This window comes from Aquarana catesbeiana, linkage group LG05 (genome assembly GCF_042186555.1).
Source record: "Aquarana catesbeiana isolate 2022-GZ linkage group LG05, ASM4218655v1, whole genome shotgun sequence".
NCBI classification, from domain to species: Eukaryota; Metazoa; Chordata; class Amphibia; order Anura; family Ranidae; genus Aquarana; species Aquarana catesbeiana.
The window spans coordinates 49,292,396-49,319,208 of record NC_133328.1 but is presented as its reverse complement, the minus strand read 5'-3'; the positions used below and the strand labels follow the sequence as shown (position 1 = coordinate 49,319,208).

The 26,813-nt window shown below is 42.3% G+C and overlaps 1 protein-coding gene across 1 annotated transcript in view; it reads left to right on the top strand.

Annotated features, from left to right (window-relative positions):
* CUBN (cubilin) overlaps window positions 1-26,813 on the top strand; it is a 388,954-nt gene that overhangs the window by 119,021 nt on the left and 243,120 nt on the right. Inside the window, exons 21-24 of the mRNA XM_073629712.1 lie at window positions 2,849-3,074; window positions 5,640-5,770; window positions 24,030-24,216; window positions 25,455-25,612. Of these exons, the coding sequence (XP_073485813.1) occupies window positions 2,849-3,074; window positions 5,640-5,770; window positions 24,030-24,216; window positions 25,455-25,612 (702 nt within the window). The remainder of the gene's footprint in view (window positions 1-2,848; window positions 3,075-5,639; window positions 5,771-24,029; window positions 24,217-25,454; window positions 25,613-26,813) is intronic.

Here is a 26,813-nt window from a genome sequence, read left to right as displayed (position 1 = left end):
GGAAGGGAGCATTTGTCTTTTAGACACATGTCCCTTCTACAGTGAGAGGCGTGCCTCAGGGCCATCTTTAAGGCAGGGCAAAAGGGGCAGCTGCCCTGGGCCCTGTCATTGTTGTGGGGTCCAAAGCAGCTGTCTCATACTTGCCAACTATCCCAGTTTAAATTCCCTAGTCCCTTGCTGTGTCCTGATATCTCATTGTGAAGTGCTGCTACTAATGCTGCCCAGCTCTGCCCTATTGTGTACAGATGACTCACCTGCAGACCCTGCATTTACATGTAAATAGCTGGCATTCATATGTAAATAGCAGCAGCATTCATATGTAAATAGCTGCATCCGGCGGGATAGATACGTAAATAAAGGCGGCATTTATATGTATATCATGCTCCCTGCAGTGAGATGATCCGTGTCAACTCTGCATTTGCAGAATGGACACGGACACAGCCCTCTCTACTCTCTGGGCCCTCCGACCTGCTCAGACAGAAGGGGATGGATCTTTTTTTTTAGTGGATCGGATTGGAGGTAGGGGGTGTAAACCGACACAAGTCTGTTTACATCTGCCTCTCCACAGAGGTGACTAAGGGGTTCGATTGGGTATGCCTGTCTATTTTTCAGGCGACCGAAAAAGGGGCCTTAGGCTGATTTCATGCTGATGCGCTACAGTTTACCCGCACCCGCTGTGCACCTGTGGCTTCCCTGCGGGTTAGCTGCACTTTGCCATAGACTTCTATTATATCCCACTTAAGAACAGATATGTCCATATATACACTGTGATTTTAGTAATAAAATGACTGTCCCAGGGAGAGTACATTTGGTATCACTCCACCTGTGACAGGAGACAGCGCTATATAGGAAGCATCGGCTTATGCAGCTCTGCTCTGCAACCGCTCACCTCCTCTACTGCTGACTCCATTCACAACACTGATGCTGTGGAATGGTGGATCGGCAACCCACAATCTGGACTTGGCGACCTGCCATCCCAGAGCAGGAGGTCGTGGGCCACCGCAGGGCTCTGCAGGCTACCGGTTGGGCACCCCTGGGTTAGGGATTCGCCACTTTTCCTGGAGACCTCCCTGCCTGGGCACGGACCAGCCAGGCCGCATTCCACCCCTCGGGACAAACACTGTCAGTTAAGCTGAGACCTGCTCTGCTACAATCTACTGCTCATCTGTGAGTGTTCCCGGTCAGGCTGTTTTCCGCCGGGTTTGTTGTGAACTGTTATATTTTGACTTTGTCTCCTGCTGTCCGTACACATGAGGCTGCTGCCTAGTCTGGCTGAAATCACCAGGCGCACATGGTCTTGTATACAGAAGCATACAGAAGTATACAGAACCTAAGTCTCCATGACTCTAATTCTAACCACCCCCTAATAAAGCCTAACACTAAATTTAACCTTTCTGCAGCATATGCTTTTTTTGTTCTTACTCCTAGAAGCAGCGTTGGTAAATCCTCACTGTCCTATCAACAACATAGTGGGGATTGGCCCTCAAAGCTACCAATGTAGTCATTGGAAACTATAGAAACGTTTTTCTTTTCTTCTTTGGATCAGAGTTCTGCTCTATTAGCATTCTGGGTTCTGCAAACCACAGTAACCATTCAATATTCATCCTTTCCAGTTTAGGCCACTGTATATAGTTAATGGCATCCCAGTCTAATGGCCCATACACATGGTTGGACATTGATCGGACATTCCGACAACAAAATCCTAGGATTTTTTCCGACGGATGTTGGCTCAAACTTGTCTTGCATACACACGGTCACACAAAGTTGTCGGAAAATCCGATCATTCTGAACGCGGTGACATAAAACACATACGTCAGGACTATAAACGGGGCAGTAGCCAATAGCTTTCATCTCTTTATTTATTCTGAGCATGTGTGGCACTTTGTGCATCGGATTTGTGTACACAGGATCGGAATTTCCGACAACGGATTTTGTTGTCGGAAAATTTTATAGCCTGCTCTCAAACTTTGTGTGTCGGAAAATCCGATGGAAAATATGTGATGGAGCCTACACACGGTCGGAATTTCCGACAAGGTCCTATCACACATTTTCCGTCGGAAAATCCGACCGTGTGTACGGGGCATTATTCCGTAGGGTTCAATATTGAGTTGGCCCACCCTTTGCAGCTATAACCTTGCTTTGTGCACTGGTGCGCAGTAAGTTTGGAACAGGAAAGAGCCCTCCCCAAACTGTTCCCACAAAGTTGAGAGCATACAATTGTCCAAAATGTCTTGGTATTCTGATGCCGTAAGAGTTCCCTTCACTGGAACGAAAGGTCCAAGCCCAACCCCTGAAAAACAACCCCACAACATAATCCCCCCTCTACCAAATGATTTGGACCAGTGCACAAAGCAAGGTCCATAAAGACATGGATGAGTTTGGGGTGGAGGAACTTGACTGGCCTGCACAGAGTCCTGACCTCAACCCGATACAACACCTTTGGGATGAATTAGAGCGGAGACTGCGAGCCAGGCTTTCTCGTCCAACATCAGTGCCTGACCAAATGCGCTTCTGGAAGAATGGTCAAACATTCCCATAGACACACTCCTAAACCTTGTGGACAGCCTTCCCAGAGGAGTTGAAGCTGTTATAGCTGCAAAGGCTGGGCCAAGTCAATATTGAACACTACAGACTAAGACTGGGGTGCCATTAAAGTTCATGTGTGTAAAGGCAGGTGTCCCAATACTTTTGACACTTTAGTGTATGAAGTGCAATTGCTTTGATGCTACATCTTTTTTTTTTAGCACTGTCTTTATTTGTTTGCATGAGAAAATATTTGTTTCCTCTAATTGACTCTGGAAAGCTTTATTTTTATAATTAGTGATAAGTGTTTGCTGTTTATGTCTAGGTTGTGGAGGAACACTTACCACCCTTGAAGGTACAATATCAAGTCCCAATCACCCTGCTGAGTATCCACATGGTGTCCGCTGCATATGGCTCATCTCAGTACCACCAGGCAATCTGATACAATTAACATTCACTACATTCAACCTGGAACAGACATTTGCCTGCCATGGTGATTATCTAGAGATATACGATAATGCAATGAATGCAACTGGAAACAAAATTGGAAAGTGAGTTAACAACTTTTTGTGGACATTTTTTCGGTTGTCCTAAAGAGTCAACCAACCCTAAAATGACATTGTGGAGCCTGGTGGTCATAGTCATCTCCAGGCTTTTCATGTATTGGATACTCTAGGACTCCCTGTCCAGCTCTGTCACTGAAGTTTTAGGTGTTGCTGTCAATATTTGTCTATTGCAGTCCCTTCTGTTTTATTATTCATAATATAAAATGAATAGAGAGTGGGAGACCCTCATTACGATCAAAGCAGGTGTACAGACCCAGATCTCACTAGAGTCCCGGAGTGATAATAAAAATTGAGAATTGAACCCTCCAGCATCTACCAAAAACATTGAGCAATCAATAACAAAATCACTATTTGATGAACAAATAACAAAGTAGAAAACAAGCCACAAAGTCTTATAACAATAGTGTCAGAAAATGCTTTAATTGGCTATGGGAATGGGTTACAATGGGTTACAATTGCAAGCTTTTCAGACACCCGAGGTCTCCTCTTCAGATATGGTGACACCGTCAGAGCAATTTGAACCTAATAAATTTACCAGTAAAAAGTTGAATTATCACCTGTGTGGTTCCACTGCTTTTAAACAGGTATTATATGCTAAATGTACATTTTTTTGTTGTTGATTACATTACCATGTGCTAGTGAATTCCTGTTGGATAGCCAAACTTTAGATTTATATTATAGATCTCTTTAACCGCTTCAGCCCCGGAAGATTTTACCCCCTTCCTGACCAGAGCACTTTTTGCGATTCGGCACTGCATCGCTTTAACTGACAATTGCGCCGTCGTGTGATGTTACAACAAAACAAAATTGACGTCCTTTTTTTCCCACAAATAGAGCTTTCTTTTGGTGGTATTTCATCACCTCTGCGGTTTTTATTTTTTGCGTTATAAACAAAAAAAGAGCGACAATTTTGAAAAAAAAGCAATATTTTTTACTTTTTGCTATAATAAATATCCCCCAAAAATATATTAAAAAAACATATTTTTCCCTCAGTTTAGGCCGATATGTATTTTTCTACATATTTTTGTTAAAAAAAATTGCAATAAGTGTATATTGATTGGTTTGCGCAAACGTTTTAGCGTCTACAAAATAGGGGATAGTTTTATGGCATTTTTATAATTATTATTTTTTTATTAGTAATGGCGGCGATCTGCGATTTTTATCATGACTGCGACATTATAGCAGACACATCGGACACTTTTGACACTATTTTGGAACCATTGTCATTTATACAGAGATCAGTGCTATAAAAATGCACTGATTACTGTGTAAATGATACTGGCAGGGAAGGGGTTAAACACTAGGGGGCAATCAAGGGGTTAAGTGTGTCCTAGGGAGTGATTCTAACTGTGGGGCATGGGCTACCACTGACATGACAGAGATCACTGCTCCCGATGACAGGGAGCAGTAGCTCCCTGTCATGTCACTAGGCAGATCGGGGAAATTATAGGCATCTCCTTGTTCTGAGGTCCCTGTGACACGATCGTGGGACACTGGTGGACATCGAGTCCACGGGATCTGTGGGCATGGTCGCGCTGTACGCGGCGGGGACGCGGCGCGCCCGCTAGCCCCGCCGATTTAAGGGGATGTACAGGTACACCCATTTGCCCACCGCTGCCATTCTGCCGACGTTTATCAACGTGCAGCAGTCGGCAAGTGGTTAAAGAGACATTATGGCCTTGCCCATTCAGGGTAACGTGACAGAGCCTTCATAAAAGGGTCCTTTGACCCCCAAGGTGATACTCATCTTGCCAGTGCTTCCCCACCACTCCTGCCCCCTTCACAGCCAACAAATCACCAGTGTTGATGTTGTTGGATGCTAGGTGTAACAATGATGTCACTCCTTTGGTCATTGGTGGTCACATGGGAGGAGGTCACATGCTCCCCTATACTTGGAAGCACAAAATGTTGTCACCAGCTTCCATAGAGAATGGAGGAGTGATGGCAAAGTTGAGTATTAGAAGATCAGGGGCAGGCCCTTCGTAAAGGGCCTGACTTTTTCCTGGCTGGGCATGGTGACAGTGGGGTTGATTTTCTAAAGGCAAATAGAGGGGGAGAATTACTAAAACTGGTGCACACAGAATCTAGTGCAGCTGTGGATAGTATCCAATCAATTTCTAACTTCAGCTTGTTCAATTGAGCTTTGTCAATAAAACCTGGAAGCTGATTGGTTACTATCCGCAGCTGCACCAGATTCTGTGTGCAACACTTTTAGTAAATCTCCCCCAGACTGTTGACATTTGTAAGGGAAGTTGCACCTGGCAAGGATTTTTTTTTCTAGGGTTTATTGAATGAAGTGAAGCTCTGCTGACTTCCATCATCCAATCATGTGCAAGCAAAATTTCAGTTTTTTTATTTTCTTTGCACATGATTGGGTATTTTTTCCAAAGTGGAATTTCACCACATTCACTGGGTTCTGGGGAAATTTCTTGTGCAAAATGCAACTTTCCTTTTTGCCTTTAGTAAATCAACTCCAGTTTTTCTTTAAGTCCCTTTACATTAGATCTCTTTGGTTTGCTGTCGCAACTAATTTACCTTTATATATTACAGATACTGTGGAAGGTCCATTCCTCCATCAATAACAAGCAGTGGTAATGGGATGTCTCTGGTCTTTGTTAGTGATTCCAGAGTAGCCGTTGAAGGCTTTACTGCTAGTTATGTGTCAATCAACGCATCTACAGGTAAGTCACTATTACCTTAGTTTGCGTGTTAGTGAATGGAATGCTGTACTAAATCCCAAAAGATACCACCAGCACTAAAAGCTACTGATCCAGTCTACCTGGAAGAAATTGGAAGAAAGGAAAAGGAATTCACTGATAAGCTGGTAGCATTACAAGGGTGTAAACACATCTGAGACACATCAGACTCATGCCATTCAATTGATGTGGCTGTTTGATTCTGGCATCTGCAGCACAATCCTTGTAAAAGGTCTTTGTGCTCAGTTGCGTTCTTATCCACTGCGGTCCCATAAGCCTTTGCTGCAAGCGTGTGCCAGCAGCTGGCTTCCAGGAACCCGGGTTTTTGATGCCTGCGGTCTTGTAGCTACGCAGAAATATGGATTCTGTTACTTTTTTTGCAAACCTGCCCAGCCGAAAATAAAACACTGACTGTTCTTCATTTAACTTGGACTCTGGGAAGGAGTCCCGCTGTGGAAAAAAAATATATCAAAGAAACATAGCGGGATCTGTATATGCTGTAATTTAGATTTCCGTTAAATGAGTCATCGTGGTGAATGCAAAAAAAAAAATGTAAAAATGTTGTAGATGTACTGTGACCCATAGCAATTTATATAATACTTGTAAAAAATGTAGTTATAGCCAATAAATATAAATACTTGAAAAGAAAAAATAGAATTTTTATTCACAGTGACCAATCACATTCCATCCATTCTATTTAGAGAGTGGAATCGAAAAAGTAATAGTAATAGTAATTTGTAATCTGACTGGCTGTTATGTGTAAAGCTGGCCATAGATGGAGCGATTTTCTTTTCTGCAACCACGGGTGGGCAAAGGGAGCCATCCCGGCCGGGAGAACACACAGTGATTATTGCCAGCAGCTATAGCTGCTGGCAATAATCATATGAAAAATCTGATAGGCTGGTTGTACCCAAGTTGATCGATCGCCCTGAACGATCGCTGAACCGTCTATGGCTGGCCTAACACCACATGTTCCGCATGTGTTTTTTTTTGAGTTGCTCCTTTTTTGAAAACAATATGACCCCAGAAAATGAACATTTGGATATGAAGCATTTCACTAATTATAGCAGGGGTCTTCAAACTTTTCAGTTCTAGGGCTACATTGTATATCTGCTAGATATTTGCAGGCGGAAAAAAATATCATAAGTTCCCACCTTGCATCCATGAGCGCCCAACAGAGCCCCCCTCCTTACATCCAGGTGTTCCCCCTCTTAAATCCAAGAGCGCCAATCAGAGACCCCTGCTTATATCCAGGAGTCCACATCAGAGTATTAGAGTCTTCTTCTCTTACATCCATGTGTGCCTAGCAGTGTCGTCCCCCACCTTACCTTTTGAGAGGCAGAACAGCAGGGCAGAAGCTGGGAGGTGCAGCAGGTCTTGACAGAGGAAATCTGGTCCCCCTCTAAAAGCTTGGGGCAGGCCAATCAACCATCCTTGGTGAAGAGGGGAGGAGGAAGAATCTGCACTTGGGACTGGAGGAGGGTCATGGTTGGCTGGCAGTGAATGCGCCGCTCTCTGTATTACACAGGCAGGTTTGCTGTGGGCTGGAAAAAACCTTGTAGTAGGCCAGATGTGGTTCATGGGCCGTAGTTTGGAGACCGCTGAATTATAGGAACCCTGTAAGGAGCAATATATGTTCTATGCCATTGGTGACCTTATTCTAAAAATGCTAGGTGCCCGATCCAGTGCAATCATACTAATCCAGTGGCATCAATATTTTTCACTGTGAATGCAAGAAGTGCATTTAGGGGAGTCTCAGAGTTCCTAATAAGCAGATTTGTCTCAGGTCAGTAAATCAGAAAGTATCGGTCGTGGTCGTTTCTCTTAGGTAGGGTCTCCTTAAATGTTGTAACATCGGACTAAATTCAGCGTGGGTGGGGTCATTTTTTAAATTATCCACATTGTCCAGGCTTAAAGCATTGTTAAGCATTCTGAACCACATGGAGCATTTTGCTATAGCGTCACAAATTTAAATAGAAGTTGGTCCAACTACTTACCTTTCCAATGCTGAATATTCTGCAATCTTATCATACCTTGCTTCAGTTTGCCAAACAGATTTCTGGTCCTGCATCATCTCCTTTTCACATGTTTGACAAACTATTCTCATCTGCTTTGCTGAATAAAGGCATGTTGTTTACAGAGCTCAATAGTTCAAGATGTGGTTGATTTACTAAATCGAAATCTGGTGCAGATGTGCATGGTAGCCAATCAGCTTCCAGATTTTATTGTCAAAGCTTAATTGAACAGCTGCACCAGCTTTTGCACTCTCCAGTTTTAGTAAATCAACCCCAGTGAGTCAGAGCAGTGAGTCCCTTTTCGCTCCTTCATTCTGTGTACAGAAGGCTCCGTATGAATTTTTAATGAGGGACAGAGAGCCTAAAAGCAAACAACCTTTGCTTTCTTTAAAGCGGTTATAAACCGTTCGCCTTTTTTTTTTTTTTTTTGGGAACCTGTAAGAAAGATAAAGTTATAATGTGCTAGTCTGCATTGTAGACTAGCACATTATGTTAAACTAACCTTAAAACAAAGCACTCCCGTGCCAAGAAGTCAGCGCTGCAGGGGCTCCCATCTTCACCCATCTTGCTTCCGGGTTCGCAGACTCCGTCTCTGTGACTGGCTGGAGCCGCAATGACGTCACTCCTGCGTATGCGTGTGGGAGCCACTATTCACGGCACAGGGCTATGAAGGAACAGCAAGCGTGGCTGTTCCTTCAGAGCGCATGCGCCAGTGATGTCACTGACTGCATATAATGTAAATATCTCCTAAACGGTGCACGTTTAGGAGATATTTACACTACCTATAGGTGAGCCTTATTATAGGCTTACCTAAAGATAAAAGCAAAAGATGTAAGTTTACTTCCACTTTAATACTCTAGGATTCCGGTGTCATGGATTTAACCTGTATGTTTAATTGTAAAGATTTTATATAAATAGTACACAAATAAATGTAAAACACCAATTCAAATATTTAAAAATATAAAAAATTACATGAAATAGACTAAAAAAAAATATCTGTATTTCCCGTTAAAGTGACCCTGAGCTCAAAATGTTAAAATTTACTATCCTACAATGAACATCTACAAATGTGAATCTTGTTTGAACAATACCTAGAAGATCTACTTCTGGTCTTAAATTTCTCCTGAGAAATAGCAGTGCCCTTCCTGTGTCTAAGCACCCCATGCCTTGAGCCCCATAGCTGTATATATGCCTCGTACTGCTGGTCTCTCCAGATTTGGGGTGATGTCACTACTGTGATGATCACTGTATCTTCTTGCTGGAGAGGAAGCTGTACCTCAGGGCCTGCAATGCAAAGATCTCCCTGCATCTGCAACATTCATTCTGTGCATCTGTGATTCCTCATACGTCTTTTGCTGCTTCTTGATCCTTTTCCCACAAGTCATCAGATCACCAGTCATAAGGAGGGCAACACATCCTTATTACTGTATAACCTCCACACAGAGACACAGTGCAGAATGAGGCATGGCAAGTCAGCAATTGAGAAAAGATCTGCTAAGCGGAGTCCACAGTTAATGCTGATGAACCTTGTTTCCTGCTTGCCTTTTTGGGCACAGCTTCCACAGTAAAGGTCCTCCTTAAGGGCTTGCTCATACTCATAGCTCCCAGCTGTCTCTAATTTCAAGGGACTGTCCCTGATTTGGAACTAAGTCCCTCTATCTCTCCTCATTTGTCCCTCATTTTGGTCTGATCTACATAGTTTTATATAAAATGCATTTTTTATCTTTCAAAAAGTGTTTCCCCAGTGCTAAACTTTTCACCCAATTTCTAAATTGCTGCATTTGTAAATTTCAAAAGCCAAAAGGAATAACAGTGGTAAAAAAAAAAGCACTTGTGAGTTTAGCTAATATTTTTTTTGTATAATTCTCCTTTAAGGGGGCGTGGCAGGGTGTGTGTCCTATACCTACATACTTCTGCTTATAGGCGTCCCTCGTTCTTATCTCAAAAAGTTGGGAGGTATGCTCATACAAATAAACCCCATTGTGTACTTAAAAGTGGGGTATGCCTGTACTGTCATCAGGCTTAATGCTCCATTACTAGGGACCCCGATTTAGCTTGCAGGCAGCTGTCAGTTTTTGGGTGCCATAAGCCATGGTTAGGGGGGCAGTGTGATATGCATTTCATTTATCCTTCTTTTTTTCTTTTTTAACTTGAAAACGTAACTATTTGAATTGCAGAAAGTGACACTTCACTCATGACTTTGCGCCACAGAACTGAGTTTTGCACTGCTGTGTCATGACATGCCGTGCCTTCCTGCGCACTGTGGTAAAACGCTAAATGTCTGCATTTTACTGCAACTCACTGCATGCTCTTTCAGGCTGCATTGCAGTACAAACAGGGCACATAAAAAAACAATTGTATTCTATGTTCCTCTAGCTGAGATTGGCATGTATCCAGTTCAGAAATTTGTTTTCACATTGGTCACATGATTGAGAACCGATCATTAGTGGGGACCGAGGGCTGTCTTTGCCTCTGTGCTGGGAGTAAACAGGGAGCCGGCTCTCAACGCAGAAACATCGGCCACCCAATGACGCATATGTGCGATGTCTGCGAGTTAAACCCCACCCTTTTACTCTTATACATATATGTTATGCGTGCATCAACAGGTTAACTAAATAGCAGCTGCTCACATCAAGTGAACAAAATAATTTCCTTTAACCAAAATTTAATACATCCGACTAATCTTTGTATCTTCTTCCATGACAAGTACTGTACTATGGAATTATTCATTAGAGGACATACATCTGAAGTGAGTCAGTTGGTCAGCCTGGATTCCGGCACAAGGAGTTAACAGAGGAGATGGAATTACGAGTGAGTAGGTGGAACAGTTGCAGTCTGGTTCCCACATTTACTGGGTTCTCTGCCAACCATGGCTGAACCACTGGAGCCTAAAACAACTTAGATTCAGTGCTGATTAATATCTAAACAGTCATACTACAACAAGGGCAGAATTAAAGTGTATGTATAGCTAAACCTTTTATTTTAGTCTTGGAGTAGGAAATAATTAAAAACCCCTGTCAAATTTTTACTGCTGTATGAATGCTGGTGAGGTTTTACCCTCTCTGTTTGTCCTGCTGACCATATTAATTTTGTTATTTTTATTATTATTATTATTATTATTATTATTAACAATTTTTGTAATGAGTTGTGAACAACTTTTATAAAGGCCAAATATGGGATGAGGCTCCCCCTATCCCCCTGGATTCCCTCCCCATCAGTATTTTTAACTTTTCCCAAAGTCGGGGTCGGTCAAGTGACACATAGAGCCCTGTTCCTTTTTTTATATCCTTCCAGTGGTGATTGACCCTTAAAGAGAGGTGCTCACATGAAGACATCGGCTCTGCCCTCTGTATCACTACACTGCGAGTTCAGGGGTCGTAGTGATTAACCCCCACGGGACAGGCCCATGACGCTTTGTACTCACAATATGTCCTCAGTCTTCTGGTTAAATGACACTGTCCTTCGTTCCACGTGAAAGATTGAGGACAATAGCACCAGAGAGGAGTTATGTACTGCAGTCCATGCTGTCTTTTTTTACCAATACACAGACTACTTTTTAAAAGTATTTTGTAACAAAGCTGGACTTTAGTTGGGTTTTGCTGAATATATTTTTGGAGTAACCATTAAAACCACAGGAACTTACAAAATCCATGGATTACAAACATTATAGCTAAAAAGTAAGGACACATATATATATTGTGGGTATACTTCAGCAATCCCCTGTGGTCAGTGTGCAGTAGGAAAACCGCTCGTCACAGAACCCAGAAGATCCCACCTATCATTGTAGTAGCACTAACTACTGTAAAGATTGTCTGCTTCCTCAGTGGCCTCTCAAGTATGAGATATGCATACATACATAGGCCCAAGCTGGACCAATGTAAGTATGCAAAAGAGATCATACCTAGAATTCAGCTTTAAATACTGTAACCATACAATGAAATATAGCCACAATATGTACTAATTTCATTGATTTCACAAGCACTGATAGAACATGAAAGCTGAGTTTACAGTTTACGTTTAGATCCCTGTCATTATTGTCAAACCACATTCCCAGCAAATGCGTATGGGCAATGTATGCAAGAGGGACACACTAAAACTTATTTAACTTGGGTTACAGCATAGGTTTAATGGCATTCCCAGGTGAAGTTTCCTTCTTCCAGCCTTCCTGCTGTTATCCCCATGTCTCCTTCCAGAATGCTTGCTTTCCCAAAGTCTTGCAAAACAAACCGTACTATGTGTCCTTAGCACATGGCTGTGTCCGAGTCTTTTTCCCTCTACCCCTACTTCCTGTAGCATCACTTCCTGTCCAGAGTTCACAAACCAGTCCAACAAGTTCATTAGCTTATGAATAGGTGAAGCCTAGCTTCTGAAAATAATAAATGTAACTAAAATCATTTTTAGATTTACACTACAAGAATCACTAATATAGCTAAAGCAACACATCTGAATAGGTTCATTCTTCTTCCTTAAATTAGAAATAATGTAACATGGAAGTATCTTGTAACTATTTTTGACTTCATGATCGGTATGCTGGAAATCTTTTAAATGTGACTTTTAGTTTTCCCAGTTTAGTCACTCTTAAACTTCTCAGAAGGAAAAATATATTGAAGATATTTTTAACAATTAAAGTGTTACTAAACCCAGGACCCTACATTCACTATATCTGGTCTCCCACAGTACAAAGAACATGGAAATTGAATTATTTTAGTAAATATAAACTGCTAAATACCTACCCATCAGCAGTAAATAGCAGTCTTAGTACTTCTATGAGCTTGTAGGAGGAGTATTCATTTTGCACTGGCTGTCCTATAAGGATGCAGGACCCTGACCCTCTGCCTGGACATGGCTAATTGGCTCTGTGCTGATCACATGCACTCTAGCAATACACACCAAACTGAGCATATGCAGCCTGACTCCAGTAACTCATCCAGATATGTTTTGGGGTCAATACAAGAAGGGGGAGGATCTGTGCATACAGGATCAAACAGCCTTTTTACACAATGCAGAGGATTGACCCCTTAGGTTCCACAGTGAGTATAACAAGCATGCTTTACTGCATATACAGACTGATGTCACTGTTTGGGTTTAGTAATACTGTAAGATTTCATTCTGTCACTCATCCTGGTAGAAGGTGGACAGGCACTTTGAGCCTGTCTGAGGATGGTGATCTGTAAACAATCACTCTGACTTTTATTGATTTAGACCAGCCTTTCTCAACAAGGATTCTGAGGAACTCTAGGGTTACTCCTGGGGTTAACTAGGGTTTTTTTGACAGAGACCATTGGCAAATTTTCTGGCTCTCTGTGCTTACTTAGTTCTGGCACCAAGGTCACTCAGCAGAGCCAGTGGTATTGGACCAATGGACTTCTCCTCTTGTTTTTTAGGTAAAAGCCACTGACACCAATGATCTTTTTAGATCTCTGTAAAGGGGCATTCTTCTCACTGATAAACCATGTAAGGGGCATTTTTTCGAATGATCTGAAATGTAATGAGTCATTCTAACCCCTGAAGACTAGTCTATGGAGGTCAACCGTGTGAGGGGGGTCTTCTCCACTGAGCACCAATGTAGGAGGCCATTTTCCACTGACCACCAATGTAAGGGACACTGATCAACAATGTAATCTGACATTTCTCCACTGACCACCCACCTAAGGAGGCAACTCTATTACTGGCGACCAATGTAAGGGAACCCTTCTCCAATGGAGTCAGAGCAAGGGAGTACTGCTACCACTTACCACCAATGTAAGTGGCATTTCACTGGACACCTATGTAATCTGGCATTTATATGCTGACTACCTTTGTAATTTTGTTTTACAGAATAAGAGGCTATAAAAAATAATCCACTTTTTCTGTTAAAAACACTAAAATAAGCTACTTTCTTTCTACCTTTATTTTTTGTTATATCTACAATTTGCTGAATACAGGCGTGGGGTTGATTTACTAAAACTGGAGTATGCAAATCTGGTGTAGCTGTGCATGGTACCCAATCAGATTCTAACTTCAGATTGTTCAATTAAGCTTTTACAAAAAAAAAACTGGAAGCTGATTGGTTTCTATGCAGAGCTACACCAGATTTTGCACTCTCCAGTTTTAGTAAATCAACCCCACTGCTCCACAAGCTGTAGATATAATACTTTTTATCAGGAAGTTCCCTGAGACCTTACAATTATTTTAGGGTTATTTTAGGGCTCCTCTGTGTTTAAAAGCTTAAAAAGGCTGCTTTAGAATGTAGAATGGTGCTAGGAGGTGCTGATAAAAATAACAAATGGGTTTCTGTTGTATAGTGCATCATATATCTTGCTATAGTTTCAGTTAGCCACTAATGTATACATGGAATAGTGTTATGTTTTGCATTTTTGTTCTGCTTGATATCAATATGGTATAAGCAGATATTCCCCTTTAATTTTGGACAGGGCATTTACTTTTTCCATGACACAAAATAAAAAAAATAGAGTGTTACACTGAAGTTAACCAGTAAATACAATTTGTTTATTTTAAATGATCATCGAAAGTGAAAATGTCACTTTAACTGATAAAATGGTTGGAATGCGCACTCTTTAGACCCACTCAAACCAAGGCCTGGCAGTGAGGATGTGTGGACAATCTCAGCCAGACTTAAAGGTCACCAGGAATCTTTTAAATCTAGCTCAAATAATGACATTATTTGTCTCCTGACCTTCCAGATGTTACCAACAATAAAATTGTTGTGCAGTTAAAGTAGTTTGGCCATGCTATATAGGGCTGGACTTGTGCCTGGCACACAATTTTAGATGTAGCTTAGCATATGCTGCGGAATGAAGCGGGTTCTGCAAGTGACATCATGCTAAATCCCAACACGGGGGAGATGGAGAAAGTTTACGAGCACAAGTTATAAGCACATTAATAGCAGTTTTTCGCTTAGCGGAATGAGGCTATTTTATGAAATTGCTGGAGTTGGTTACACCAATGTTATGAATGTGTGAGGTCATACCATTCTGTTCTCTTTTGTAAGTGTTGAACAGGAATAGGTTAGTGCTTCATGTAGTGTTCTGTATCTAGGTGTACATAAGAATTTGCTGTAAAATCTAATGCCGCGTACACACGGGCAGACTTTTCGGCATCAAAGGTCCGACGGTCTTTCAGACGGACTTTCGACGTGTTTTTGACGTGATGACGTACGACCGGACTAAAATAGGGAAGTTCACAGCCAGTAGCCAATAGCTGCCCTAGCGTCGGTTTTCGTCCGTCGGACTAGCATACAGACAAACAGATTTTTCGACCGGACTCAAAGCCGTCGGAAAGATTTGAAACATGTTTTAAATCTAAAGTCCGTCTGATTTTCGACCGAAAAAGTCCACTGCAGGTCAGATGAAGCCCACACACGGTCGGATTGTCTGACGGATTCGTTCTGTCGGACCAGTCTGGTTGAAGAGTCCGCCCGTGTGAACACGTCATAAGAATGAGTCTCTTTAAAAAAAAAAAAAAGAAGACTTACACTTCCACTATCCTAAAAGTAACACAATGTGATTTTACTGTCAGCTGATAAGGGAGAGAGGCAGTAATGTTTTGATGCTCTGATGTCATACGCCGGGGCACCTCAGCTGGGCAGCCGCCCCACCCTGGAAACAGGAGTCAGCGGTAATCCCTGGAGTAGCGGTATCTACTACAGTGATTTGCAGCTTCCACGGGGATCTCTTAGGTATGGTATATACAGTACATACTTACATTGGTCCAAGGTGGATCAGTGTAACTGTGTAAACATTGTAATAGCTAAACCACAGCTTTAAATGTCAATATAGTGTACTATGATCAATTAATGGGGTTGTAAAGGTTTGTTTTTTTCTAATAAAAATTACAAACATGTTACATAGTTACATAGTAGGTGAGGTTGAAAAATGACACAAGTCCATCAAGTCCAATCTATGTGTGTGATTATATGTCAGTATTACATTGTATATCCCTGTATGTTGCGGTTGTTCAGGTGCTTATCTAATAGTTTTTTGAAACTATTGATGCCCCCCGCTGAGACCACCGCCTGTGGAAGGGAATTCCACATCCTTGCCGCTCTTACAGTAAAGAACCCTCTACGTAGTTTAAGGTTAAACCTCTTTTCTTCTAAATTTATTGAGTGGCCACGTATCTTGTTAAACTCCCTTCCGCAAAAAAGTTTAATCCCTATTGTGGGGTCACCAGTACGGTATTTATAAATTGAAATCATATCCCCTCTCAAGCGTCTCTTCTCCAGAGAGAATAAGTTCAGTGCTCACAACCTTTCCTCATAACTAGTATCCTCCAGACCCTTTATTAGCTTAGTTGCCCTTCTTTGTACTCGCTCCATTTCCAGTACATCCTTTCTGAGGACTGGTGCCCAGAACTGGATAGCATACTCTAGATGCGGCCGGACCAGAGTCTTGTAGAGTGGGAGAATTATCATTTTATCTCTGGAGTTGATCCCCTTTTAATGCATGCCAATATTCTGTTTGCTTTGTTAGCAGCAGCTTGGCATTGCATGTCATTGCTGAGCCTATCATCTACTAGGACCCCCAGGTCCTTTTCCATCCTAGATTCCCCCAGAGGTTCTCCCCCCAGTGTATAGATTACATTCATATTTTTGCCACACAATTGCATTATTTTACATTTTTCTACATTGAACCTCATTTGCCATGTAGTTGCCCACCCCATTAATTTGTTCAGATCTTTTTGCAAGGTTTCCACATCCTGCGGAGAAGTTATTGCCCTGCTTAGCTTAGTATCATCCGCAAATACAGAGATTGAACTGTTTACCCCATCCTCCAGGTCGTTTATGAACAAAGTAAATAGGATTGATCCCAGCACAGAACCCTGGGGGACCCCACTACCCACCTCTGACCATTCCGAGTACTCCCCATTTATCACCACCCTTTGAACTCGCCCTTGAAGCCAGTTTTCAATCCATGTACTCAGCCTATGGTCCATGCCAACAAACCTTATTTTGTACAGTAAACGTTTATGGGGAACTGTGTCAAATGCTTTTGCAAAATCCAGATACACCACGTCTATGGGCCTTCCTTTATCTAGATGGAAACTCACCTCCTCATAGAAGGTTAATAGATTGGTTTGGCAAGAACGATTCTTCATGAATCCATGCTGATTACTGCTAATTATACCGTTCTCGTTACTAAAATCTTGTATATAGTCCTTTATCATCCCCTCCAAGAGCTTGCATACTATTGATGTTAGGCTAACTGGTCTGTTATTTACCAGGGATGTATTTTGGGCCCTTTTTAAATATTGGTGCTACATTGGCTTTTCTCCAATCAGCTGGTACCATTCCAGTCAGTAGACTGTCGGTAAAAATTAGGAACAATGGTCTGGCAATTACTTGAATGAGTTCCCTAAGTACCCTCGGATACAAGCCATCTAGTCCCGGTGATTTATTAATGTTAAGTTTCCCAAGTAGAAGGTTAATATATTGGTTTGGCAAGAACGATTCTTCATGAATCCATGCTGATTACTGCTAATTATACCATTCTCATTACTAAAATCTTGTATATAGTCCTTTATCATCCCCTCCAAGAGCTTGCATACTATTGATGTTAGGCTAACTGGTCTGTAATTCCCAGGGATGTATTTTGGGCCCTTTTTAAATATTGGTGCTACATTGGCTTTTCTCCAATCACCCGGTATCATTCCAGTCAGTAAAAATTAGGAACAATTGTCTGACAATTACTTGACTGAGTTCCCTAAGTACCCTCAAATGCAAGCCATCTGGTCCCGGTGATTTATTAATGTTAAGTTTCCCAAGTCTAATTTTAATTCTGTCCTCTGTTAACCATGGAGGTGCTTCCTGTGATGTGTCATAAGGATAAACACTGCAGTTTTGGTTACTGAAGCTGAAGACTGAGGAGAAGAATAAATTCAATACCTTCGCCATCTCCCCATCCTTTGTAAGCAGATGTCCTTCCTCATTCTTTATGGGGTCAATATGGTCTGTCCTCCCTTTTTTACTGTTTACATACTTAAAGAATTTCTTGGGATTTTTTTTGCTCTCCTCCGCTATATGTCTTTTGTGTTCTATCTTAGCCACCCTAATTGTACCCTTACATTTCTTGTTGCATTCTTTATAAAGTCTAAATGCTGATGATGATCCCTCAACCTTGTATTTTTTGAAGGCCTTCTCCTTTGCTTTTATTTGCATTTTTAAATCATCCAGGACTTTTGTTCGCTCTTTTAAATTTATTACCCAATGGGATGCATCGGCTAATGCCCTTTTTTAATATGCTCTTAAAGCAAACCCATCTCTCCTCTGTGTTCTTTGTTCCTAAGATTTTATCCCAATTCATGCCTTCTAACAAGGTTTGTAGTTTAGGGAAGTTGGCTCTTTTGAAATTCAAAGATTATGTTTCCTATTTGTGTGATTTATACTAAAGCCAATTGACCTGTGATCGCTGTTTCCTAAATTGCCGCATATTTCCACATTCGTGATCAGGTCTGTATTGTTGGTAATCAGTAGATCCAGTAACGTTTATTTCTAGTTGGTGCGTCTACCATCTGAACCATGAAATTGTCCTGCAAGAGATTTAGGAACTGGCGAGCCTTAGACATATGCATGGTTCCCTCTGCCCAGTCTATGTCTGTATATTTAAAATCCCCCATTATGATTTATGATAACACTTCCCATCCTTGCTGCTAATCCAACTTGTGATAGGAGATCCATCTCCCCTTCCTCCCTCAGGTTAGGGGGCCCATAGCATACTCCCAGTAATATTTTCCCCTTAGCTTCATCCCTTTGGAGCTCTACCCATAAGGATTCCACCTCTTCCCTAGCTCCCTTAGTGATGTCATCTCTCACATTCACTTGTACATTATTATTGATATATAGGCATACCCCTCCCCTTTTTTACCCTCTCTATCCTTGCGATAAAAGGTATACCCTTGAATGGTTGCCAGCCAATCATGAGAGCTGTTGAACCAGCTCTCTGAAATTCCCACAAAATCCAAATCCTCCTTGTACAACAGTATCTCTAGTTCACCCATCTTGTCCGCCAGGCTCCTGGCATTGGTGAACATGCCACGTAGTTGTTATACTTACCTCCTCTGTGCAAGGGTTTTGCACAGAGCAGCCCCATTCCTTCTCTTCTGGGGTGCCCCGCCAGGCACTCCTGGCTCCTCCCCTTCATCGGGTGCCCCCACGGAAAGCCGCTTTCCATGGGGGTACCCCTGCAGGCACGCTCCCAAGTCCCGCTGCTGTGTCTTTTGACACAGACTGCAGGACTTGGCCCCGCCCCTACTCCTGTGTCACTGGATTTGATTGACAGCAGCGGGAGCCAATGGCTCCTGCTGCTATCGATCTGTCCAATCAGGAGAGAGACAGTGGCTGGAGCTGCTGGGCTCGTGCTCATCGCTGGATCGGATCAGGCTCAGTCGAGACAAAGGGGGGGGGAGCTGCAGCAAAGAAGGTTTTTCACCTTATTGCATAGAATGCATTAAGGTGAAAACCTTGAGACTTTACAATCACTTTAAGAATGCAGAAAGTTATGGGAAATCCAATATTTTAAAGTTGTCATGAAAACAAGCTGATAATAAATCTTATAACAGGGACACATGTTCTGGTGACAACTGTCTCTGAAACTGGAAATTAAAAGGAAATTTCTCCAATGGGACAGAGCAAAGAAAACCCCCCAAAACTCCCATGCAACTTCCATGAAAAACTAATAGAACAAGTTATATATACATATACTTTAAGCAGCCCTCAAATTTACACTCGCCTGCTCATGCTAGGCAAGTGGAAATAAGCTGAGGGCAAATGTGTAGCTGCATTGGAGGGGGGGCGGGTGCTACCAGCAGGCAAGGTTTTCCTCCCAGCCTTCTCCCCCTCTCATTCTCTTAGCAGGCCCTGGCATACAGCGGGAGTCGGCAAAGAACTAGATGAGGTGGGGGCAGGGCAGGAGCTGCCAAAGTTTACTTTTCCTATTAAAAAGCTAGTGATTAGTTACTTGGCCCACCTAACAACCAACCACCAGCTTGTTAATAAGAAAGATTTACTTTGGCAGCTCCAGCTCCCCTGTCCAGTGCTGCGCTCCACTGTAAGTCTCTCTGCATCCTAAATCAGTGAAAGTGTCAAGGGTTTTCATTTTTTTAATGCTATATTTAAAATATTATTAAAATATTTACCTAACAAGGCAGTAATGATGTGTACAGTGCCTATAGTAGCCAGTCATATTTTATCCTTATTTTATTTATCACAGTCAGATCAATCAAATATGCTTTATGTTAATATTGTTAAAGTTGTTGTTGTTAATATTTATTTTTGTAACTTAATTCTGCATAAAACATTTAACAGTTTGATTTCATGAGATAGTTTACGAGGGCGTGTTTAAGGATTAGAGGCAGAATTAGGGGCGGGGCAACTGGTGGAGAGTAAAGCCTCATACACACGATTGGATTTTCCGCGTGTGCATGGATTTTGTCTTGCATACAATCGTCAAGGAATTGTCGGGCAAGAAACACAAACGTAGTGACGTACTACGTGTTTTTTTCAGCTCTTTAGAGCCACCCTTTGAGCTCCTTCTACTAATTTCGTGTTAGTAGAAGTTTGGTGAGTGTTGATTCACGCTTTTCATTTCGCGCTATTCATTTAGCACTTTCCAGTTTGTGCTTTTGGGTTCGTGCTTTTCAGTTTGTTTCTGAACGGCTGTTCATCAACCAGAGGATTTCTTGGACCAAAAATTGGTTGCTTTATTAATTGGGACCAATTATGTCATATGCCTTTGCTGCGGGAGCTCCAAGAGAATAATCCGGATGATTTTCAGAATTATCTCCGGATGACGGACCCCTGCTTTCACCAACTCTTGGCATTGTTGACCCCCTATATTAAGAAGCAGGACACATGCATGAGGCTTTTTTTTTATTTTTTGGTTGAATAATGATTTGATTTGCTATATTTTCTATATTTTTGGAGGCATAGAATGCACTTTTTGGTTCACTTCTATTGGCAGATAGCATGTCAAATTTTATTTGTTTTCTTTTTTTAAGGCACAATAAAAAAAATGATGTAGAATAATACTTGGCTATATGTTTTACTACAAATGCCAGTTTGGGTGTAGGCAGTTACATTTAAAAAAAATACAATGTAAAATTGACAAGGGACACCAACATAGTTGTATCTTTGATCTTAAAAACTATGGGATAATGGTGTTGTGGTAACTTGCCTCCCAAAAAAAAAAAAAAAAAAGCATAATAATATTATTCTTTATATCACTAGAAAATCAAAGCCTTTTAAAATACATTTGCCATAACTCCATCAGTATCACCAGCAAAGCAGCTTCATTATTATCCCATTAAAGAAGAAGAGAATTGTGTGCTGCATTTTGAGATTTCATAATTTGACGCATCACAAATGTTAATTCTCCATTATGAACGCTCGTTTACAAGACCGACCGCTTCTGGTTTGTCCTTGCTTCCAAGCATGCGTGTTTGTACTTTGGACTTTTGTCCATCGGACTTGTGTACACACTTTCGGAAAATCCGACAACAGACATTTGTCCACGGAAAATTTTAAAGCCTGCCATCCAACATTTGTCCGCTGAAAATCCGACAACAATTGTCCGATGGACCGTACAAATGGTCAGATTTTCCGCCAACAGCCTGTCATCACACATTTCCCGTCGGAAAATCCCATAGTGTGTACGCAACTTAACTCTTAAGCTGCATACACAGGATTGGATTTTCCGACGGGAAATGTGTGATGACAGGCTGTTGGCGGAAAATCTGACCATTTGTACGGTCCATCGGACAATTGTTGTCGGATTTACCTCAGACAAATGTTGGATGGCAGGCTTTAAAATTTTCCGTGGACAAATGCCTGTTGTCGGATTTTTCGAGCGTGTGTACACAAGTCCGCTGGACAAAAGTCCAAAGTACAAACACGTATGCTCAGAAGCAAGGACATGCTGCAAGCGGTCGGTCTTGTAAACTAGCGTTCGTAATGGAGAATTAACATTCGTTACGTGGCAAATTATGAAATCTCCAAATGCAGTGCACATTCTCTTCTTCTTTATTCATTGGGATAATTATGAAGCTGCTTTGCTGATACTGATGGTGATACTATGGCAAACGTATTTTAAAATGCTTTTTTTTCTTTTTGGGGAAGTTACCACAACACAATTATCCCGTCGTTTTTAAGATCAAAGATACAACTATGTTGGTGTCCCTTGTCAATTTTACATTGTATTTTTTTTAAATGTAACTGCGTACTCCCAAACTGGCATTTGTAGCCAAGTATTATTCTACATCATTTTTTTTATTGTGCCTTAAAAAAAGAAAACAAATAAAATTAGACATGCTATCTGCCAATTGAAGTGAACCAAAAAGTGCATTCTATGCCTCCAAAAATATAGAAAATCAAATCATTATTCAACCAAAAAATAAAATAAAAGCCTCATGCATGTGTCCTGCTTCTTAATATAGGGGGTAAACAATGCCAAGAGTTGGTGAAAGCAGGGGTCCGTCATCCGGAGATAATTCCGAAAATCATCTGGATTATTCTCCTGGAGCTCCCGCAGCAAAGGCATAATTGGTCATGATTAATAAAGCAACCAATTTTGGTCCAAGAAATCCTCCTCCTCCTGTTCCTGGACTGGACTTGGGTCAAAGCAATAACTCCAAGGCCAATACTAAATAACACATTATCTCCTCCGATTCCGCAACATGTCTGGTTGACGAACAGCCATTCAGAAAAGAACTGAAAAGCACGAAATGAAAAGCGCAAACTGAAAAGCGCTAAATGAAAAGCGCAAAATGAAAACCGCGAATCAACACTCACCAAACTTCTACTAACAAGAAATTAGCAGAAGGAGCCCAAAGCAGTGGCGTTGTTAGATGGGTGTGGGGGGTGCGGGCCGCACCCGGGTGACACCCGCCAGAGGGGTGACACCCGTAGGTAGCGGTACACACCGCTACACTGCCCGCTGCCCTGATCTGTGCCAGGGGACTTGTGCTGTGTCCCTCAGCACAGCGGACTGAAGCCGCCTCCCCCTCCTCTCTGTTTACATCCACACAGGGGAAGGAGCCCGAGGGACACACACGGCTGTGTGCATCTGTCCGCGCTGTTCTGAGGTCTGTAAACTTTATGAATACAGTATGTGGGTGGACATGTGCAGGGGGATTCTATACTAATGGGGGGCTCTGCACTGAGGGGGATTCTATACAAATGGGGGGCTCTGCACTGAGGGGGATTCTATACAAATGGGGGGCTCTGCACTGAGGGGGATTCTATACAAATGGGGGGCTCTGCACTGAGGGGGATTCTATACAAATGGGGGGCTCTGCACTGAGGAGGATTCTATACAAATGGGGGGCTCTGCACTGAGGGGGATTCTATACTAATGGGGGCTCTGCACTGAGGGGGATTCTATACTAATGGGGGGCTCTGCACTGAGGGGGATTCTATACAAATGGGGGGCTCTGCACTGGGGGGGATTCTATACAAATGGGGGGCTCTGCACTGAGGGGGATTCTATACTAAGGGGGGGCTCTGCACTGAGGGGGATTCTATACTAATGGGGGGCTCTGCACTGAGGGGGATTCTATACAAATGGGGGGCTCTGCACTGAGGGGGATTCTATACTAAGGGGGGGCTCAGCACTGAGGGGGATTCTATACTAATGGGGGGCTCTGCACTGAGGGGGATTCTATACAAATGGGGGGCTCTGCACTGAGGGGGTTTCTATACTAATGGGGGCTCTGCACTGAGGGGGATTCTATACTAATGGGGGCTCTGCACTGAGGGGGATTCTATACAAATGATGGAGGGGGTCTGTACTGAGGGAGGGGGGCTATATTGATGGAGTGGGGTCTGTAGTTAGTGGAGGGGGGGTCTGTACTGAGGTAGTTGGTGGAGGGGGGTGACACCAATTTTTTTGGCACCGGGTGACACCAACCCTAGTGACGCCACTGGCCCAAAGGGTGGCGCTAAAGAGTTGAAGAACCACGTATTACGTCACTACATTCATGTTTGTTGGCCGACAATTCCTTGCCGTTTGTATGCAAGACCAAATCCAGGCACACGCCTTCGGACAAAAGTCCGAGGTTTTGTCTGCTGAAAATCCGATCGTGTGTACGAGGCTTTAAGGCCTGGCTAGTAGCTCAGGTCTTGAAATTTTAAGCCCTTACTTTAAGGGACTAAATGTTGTTTACAGTGTACACAGGTACTGGAATTTAATAAGTATATTTACTTTGCTTTTATTGATTTTTTGGATTATTTTTTCCAGCCTGTGATATGGCCTATACAGAAGCAACTGGTGTATTTACCTCGCCAAACTTTCCTGCTAACTATCCGACAAACAGGCAGTGTGTGTATACAATCACCACCGAATTTAACATGCAGATCATGCTTAACTTTACCGATTTCAAGCTAGAAAATTATGCAGATTGTGCCAGAGACTATGTGGAGATCAGGCAAGTAACAACTTTTACTTGAAGTGAAACTAAAGGCAAAACCTTTTTTTTTCTTTCTGGATAGAGTAAGGGAGGGTTATAATCCCTGTTACTTTTTTTTGTCATCTGTGTCCTATTGTGATTATTTCCCTTCACTTCCTGTCCTATTGCCAAAACAGGAAGAAAGAAACCCCCCTAAAGTGAAAAAATCCCTGGTTGTCACCAGAACTAGTGTCTCCATTGGAAGATTTCCCTTCTATTCCCAAAATTTCGAATTTTCTTTTACATTCACTTTCGGTAATAACAGTAAACAGGACAAATAGAGATAATAAATCCCATAATGGGGACACAGACAGAAATAAAAACAGGACAGGGGTTCTAATCCCCCAAATCCCTCTCCACTCTGTATAAAATTAAAAAAATATTAAAATTTTAAATTTTCCAAAATACTTCAGAAGTATTCTATGGCATCACCAAAGCAAAATAACAATTGAAATTAACATTTTTCAATTGTTGCTACCTTGAAAAGGGGATCCAAATGTTGCTTAGGGGAGTCACAAGACTCTCAATAGTTCAAGTCACCATGATAAAGCGATAGCCTTTAAAATAATGAACTAAGAATGCAAAGTCCACCTTTTAAAAAAATAAGAAATGCACATATTTTTGCAGGGAACAAAATGTACATTTATTTATTTTTTTGTCACAGGAGCCTGCAAGGCATTGCATTTGTGATCAGTGGATCGCAGATGCAATGCCAGGCTCCTGCAAACTCTTCCTCCAGCTCTCCCCCTACTAAGGACTGGAGTACTGTCATTTGGAGAGCTGGAGGAATTTTCAGTGGACTGCGAGTGTTGTGATGAGGGTGGGGGTCATTTGCACAAGGTTACATGTTGACCCTATAAATATGGTCCCATGGGCTAAAGATGGAGTTAGCCTTTAAAATAATAATCACAGAGACATAACATATTAGGTAATAAAATAAACTCTTCATCAATGGTTGTCATCATGGCCACTTGCTTAGAACAGCATAATCTCACAGTACAGCCCTGGCTGGGCCTATATAGACTTAATTTGTGCAATTTCCACTGCAGATTAGAGGACAACCAAAATCTAACCAGTTATTATGAGCAATGGCAGCAATTTGTTTATTTCCTGTGGTCACAGACAAGGCCCAAACTGGTTTATGCTCTACAGGCTCATTTTTATAACTTCTGAACTAACTTGTCATGATAAACTCTTGCCATGTTTTTCATTTACAGGGATGGCGGCTATGAAGTATCTCCATTACTGGGTCGGTTTTGCAGTGGTCCCCCTCCACTAATTGTATCTCATAGTAATAAACTTTGGATGAAGTTTCGAAGTGACTCGGCTGTCACATATAAAGGATTCTCTGCTCACTGGGACACGGCAACCACAGGTAACATTTGGAATGGAATTACATCTATTTGAAGGAAAACTCCCACCAAATGGAACATTATGAGTAAATGTACATAGTATTTGTAGGGTTTTGCTTGGTCTCATGACCAGAGACAGAGGCGGCTCTCTAATTAGGCAAATTAGGCGGTCGCCTAAGGCCTCGCACTCACAGGGGCCTCGCGGCCTCCTAATTTGCCTGTTCTCAATCACTGAAGTTGACGCCGGCGGCTCCGCCTACCCCCACTGGGACTCTGTGGCTTAGGAGCTGACGGACAAATCGGACACTGCCCGCAGCCTGAGGAATAGCGGCCTCATCATGGAGCGTCCCAGTCCGTGGGGCCTCATGTGTACGTTTTGCCTAAGGCCTCACAAAGCCTAGAGCCGCCTCTGACCAGAGATAAAGAGTTCCAGCACTTTAGACTCTAAATTTAATGATCAGAACTTGGCAAGCTTTCCACTTGTATTGTTTGGCACTGTTCATCTTAAAATTTGATTGCAATTTTATATATATGCAATTTAGGTCTTCTGACGTAGTACCAGTTAATAAAAAACATGCACACAATTAAAAAGGATGAAAAAATGCCTGGTCTTTGTTACCCCCTCAGGTTATGGCTGGGGAGGACCATCAAAGTGTAGCACCCTTGTCCTAAACAGGGCTGCTAGTAAATTTAATTGTGCTAGGTGGTAACTAGCCTGGCTAATTTGTAGTCTTGATCAAATGGCTTTCTCCTAATCTTGAGTTTAACTGTGATTTCTCTATTTTGTCAATAGGTGGCACTGTTGCCTTTGGCATTAGAATGATAGATTACAGTGAATCCAGGTTATGAGTAAATATGTTGTCTCAGCCAATCAGCAGGAGTTTTCTTTGGCCGCTGAGCATGCTGGGATAGTCTATTTATTTGGAAGAAGTCAGGTGATCGGGGTTCTTTCCACTCGGGCTGCAGCCTGGGTGGGGATGTGTGGAGCAGCAGCATAAGCGTAGGCCTGAAGCCTAAGCCTAGCCACGTGTAAAAGGGGCTCAGCCCGAGGGGAGCTTGCTCGTTGCCAGGAGGCAAGTTGTCAGAGGGTCAACCACTCTCTTTGCCGGAGGCAGGTGTCAAAGGGATGGAGTTCTGAAGGAGTGCCAGAGCAGACGCTTCACTAGCCAGGGTGAGAAATCTTCAGGAGGGAACTCATCCAGGAATACAGCGAGTAGCTGGAAG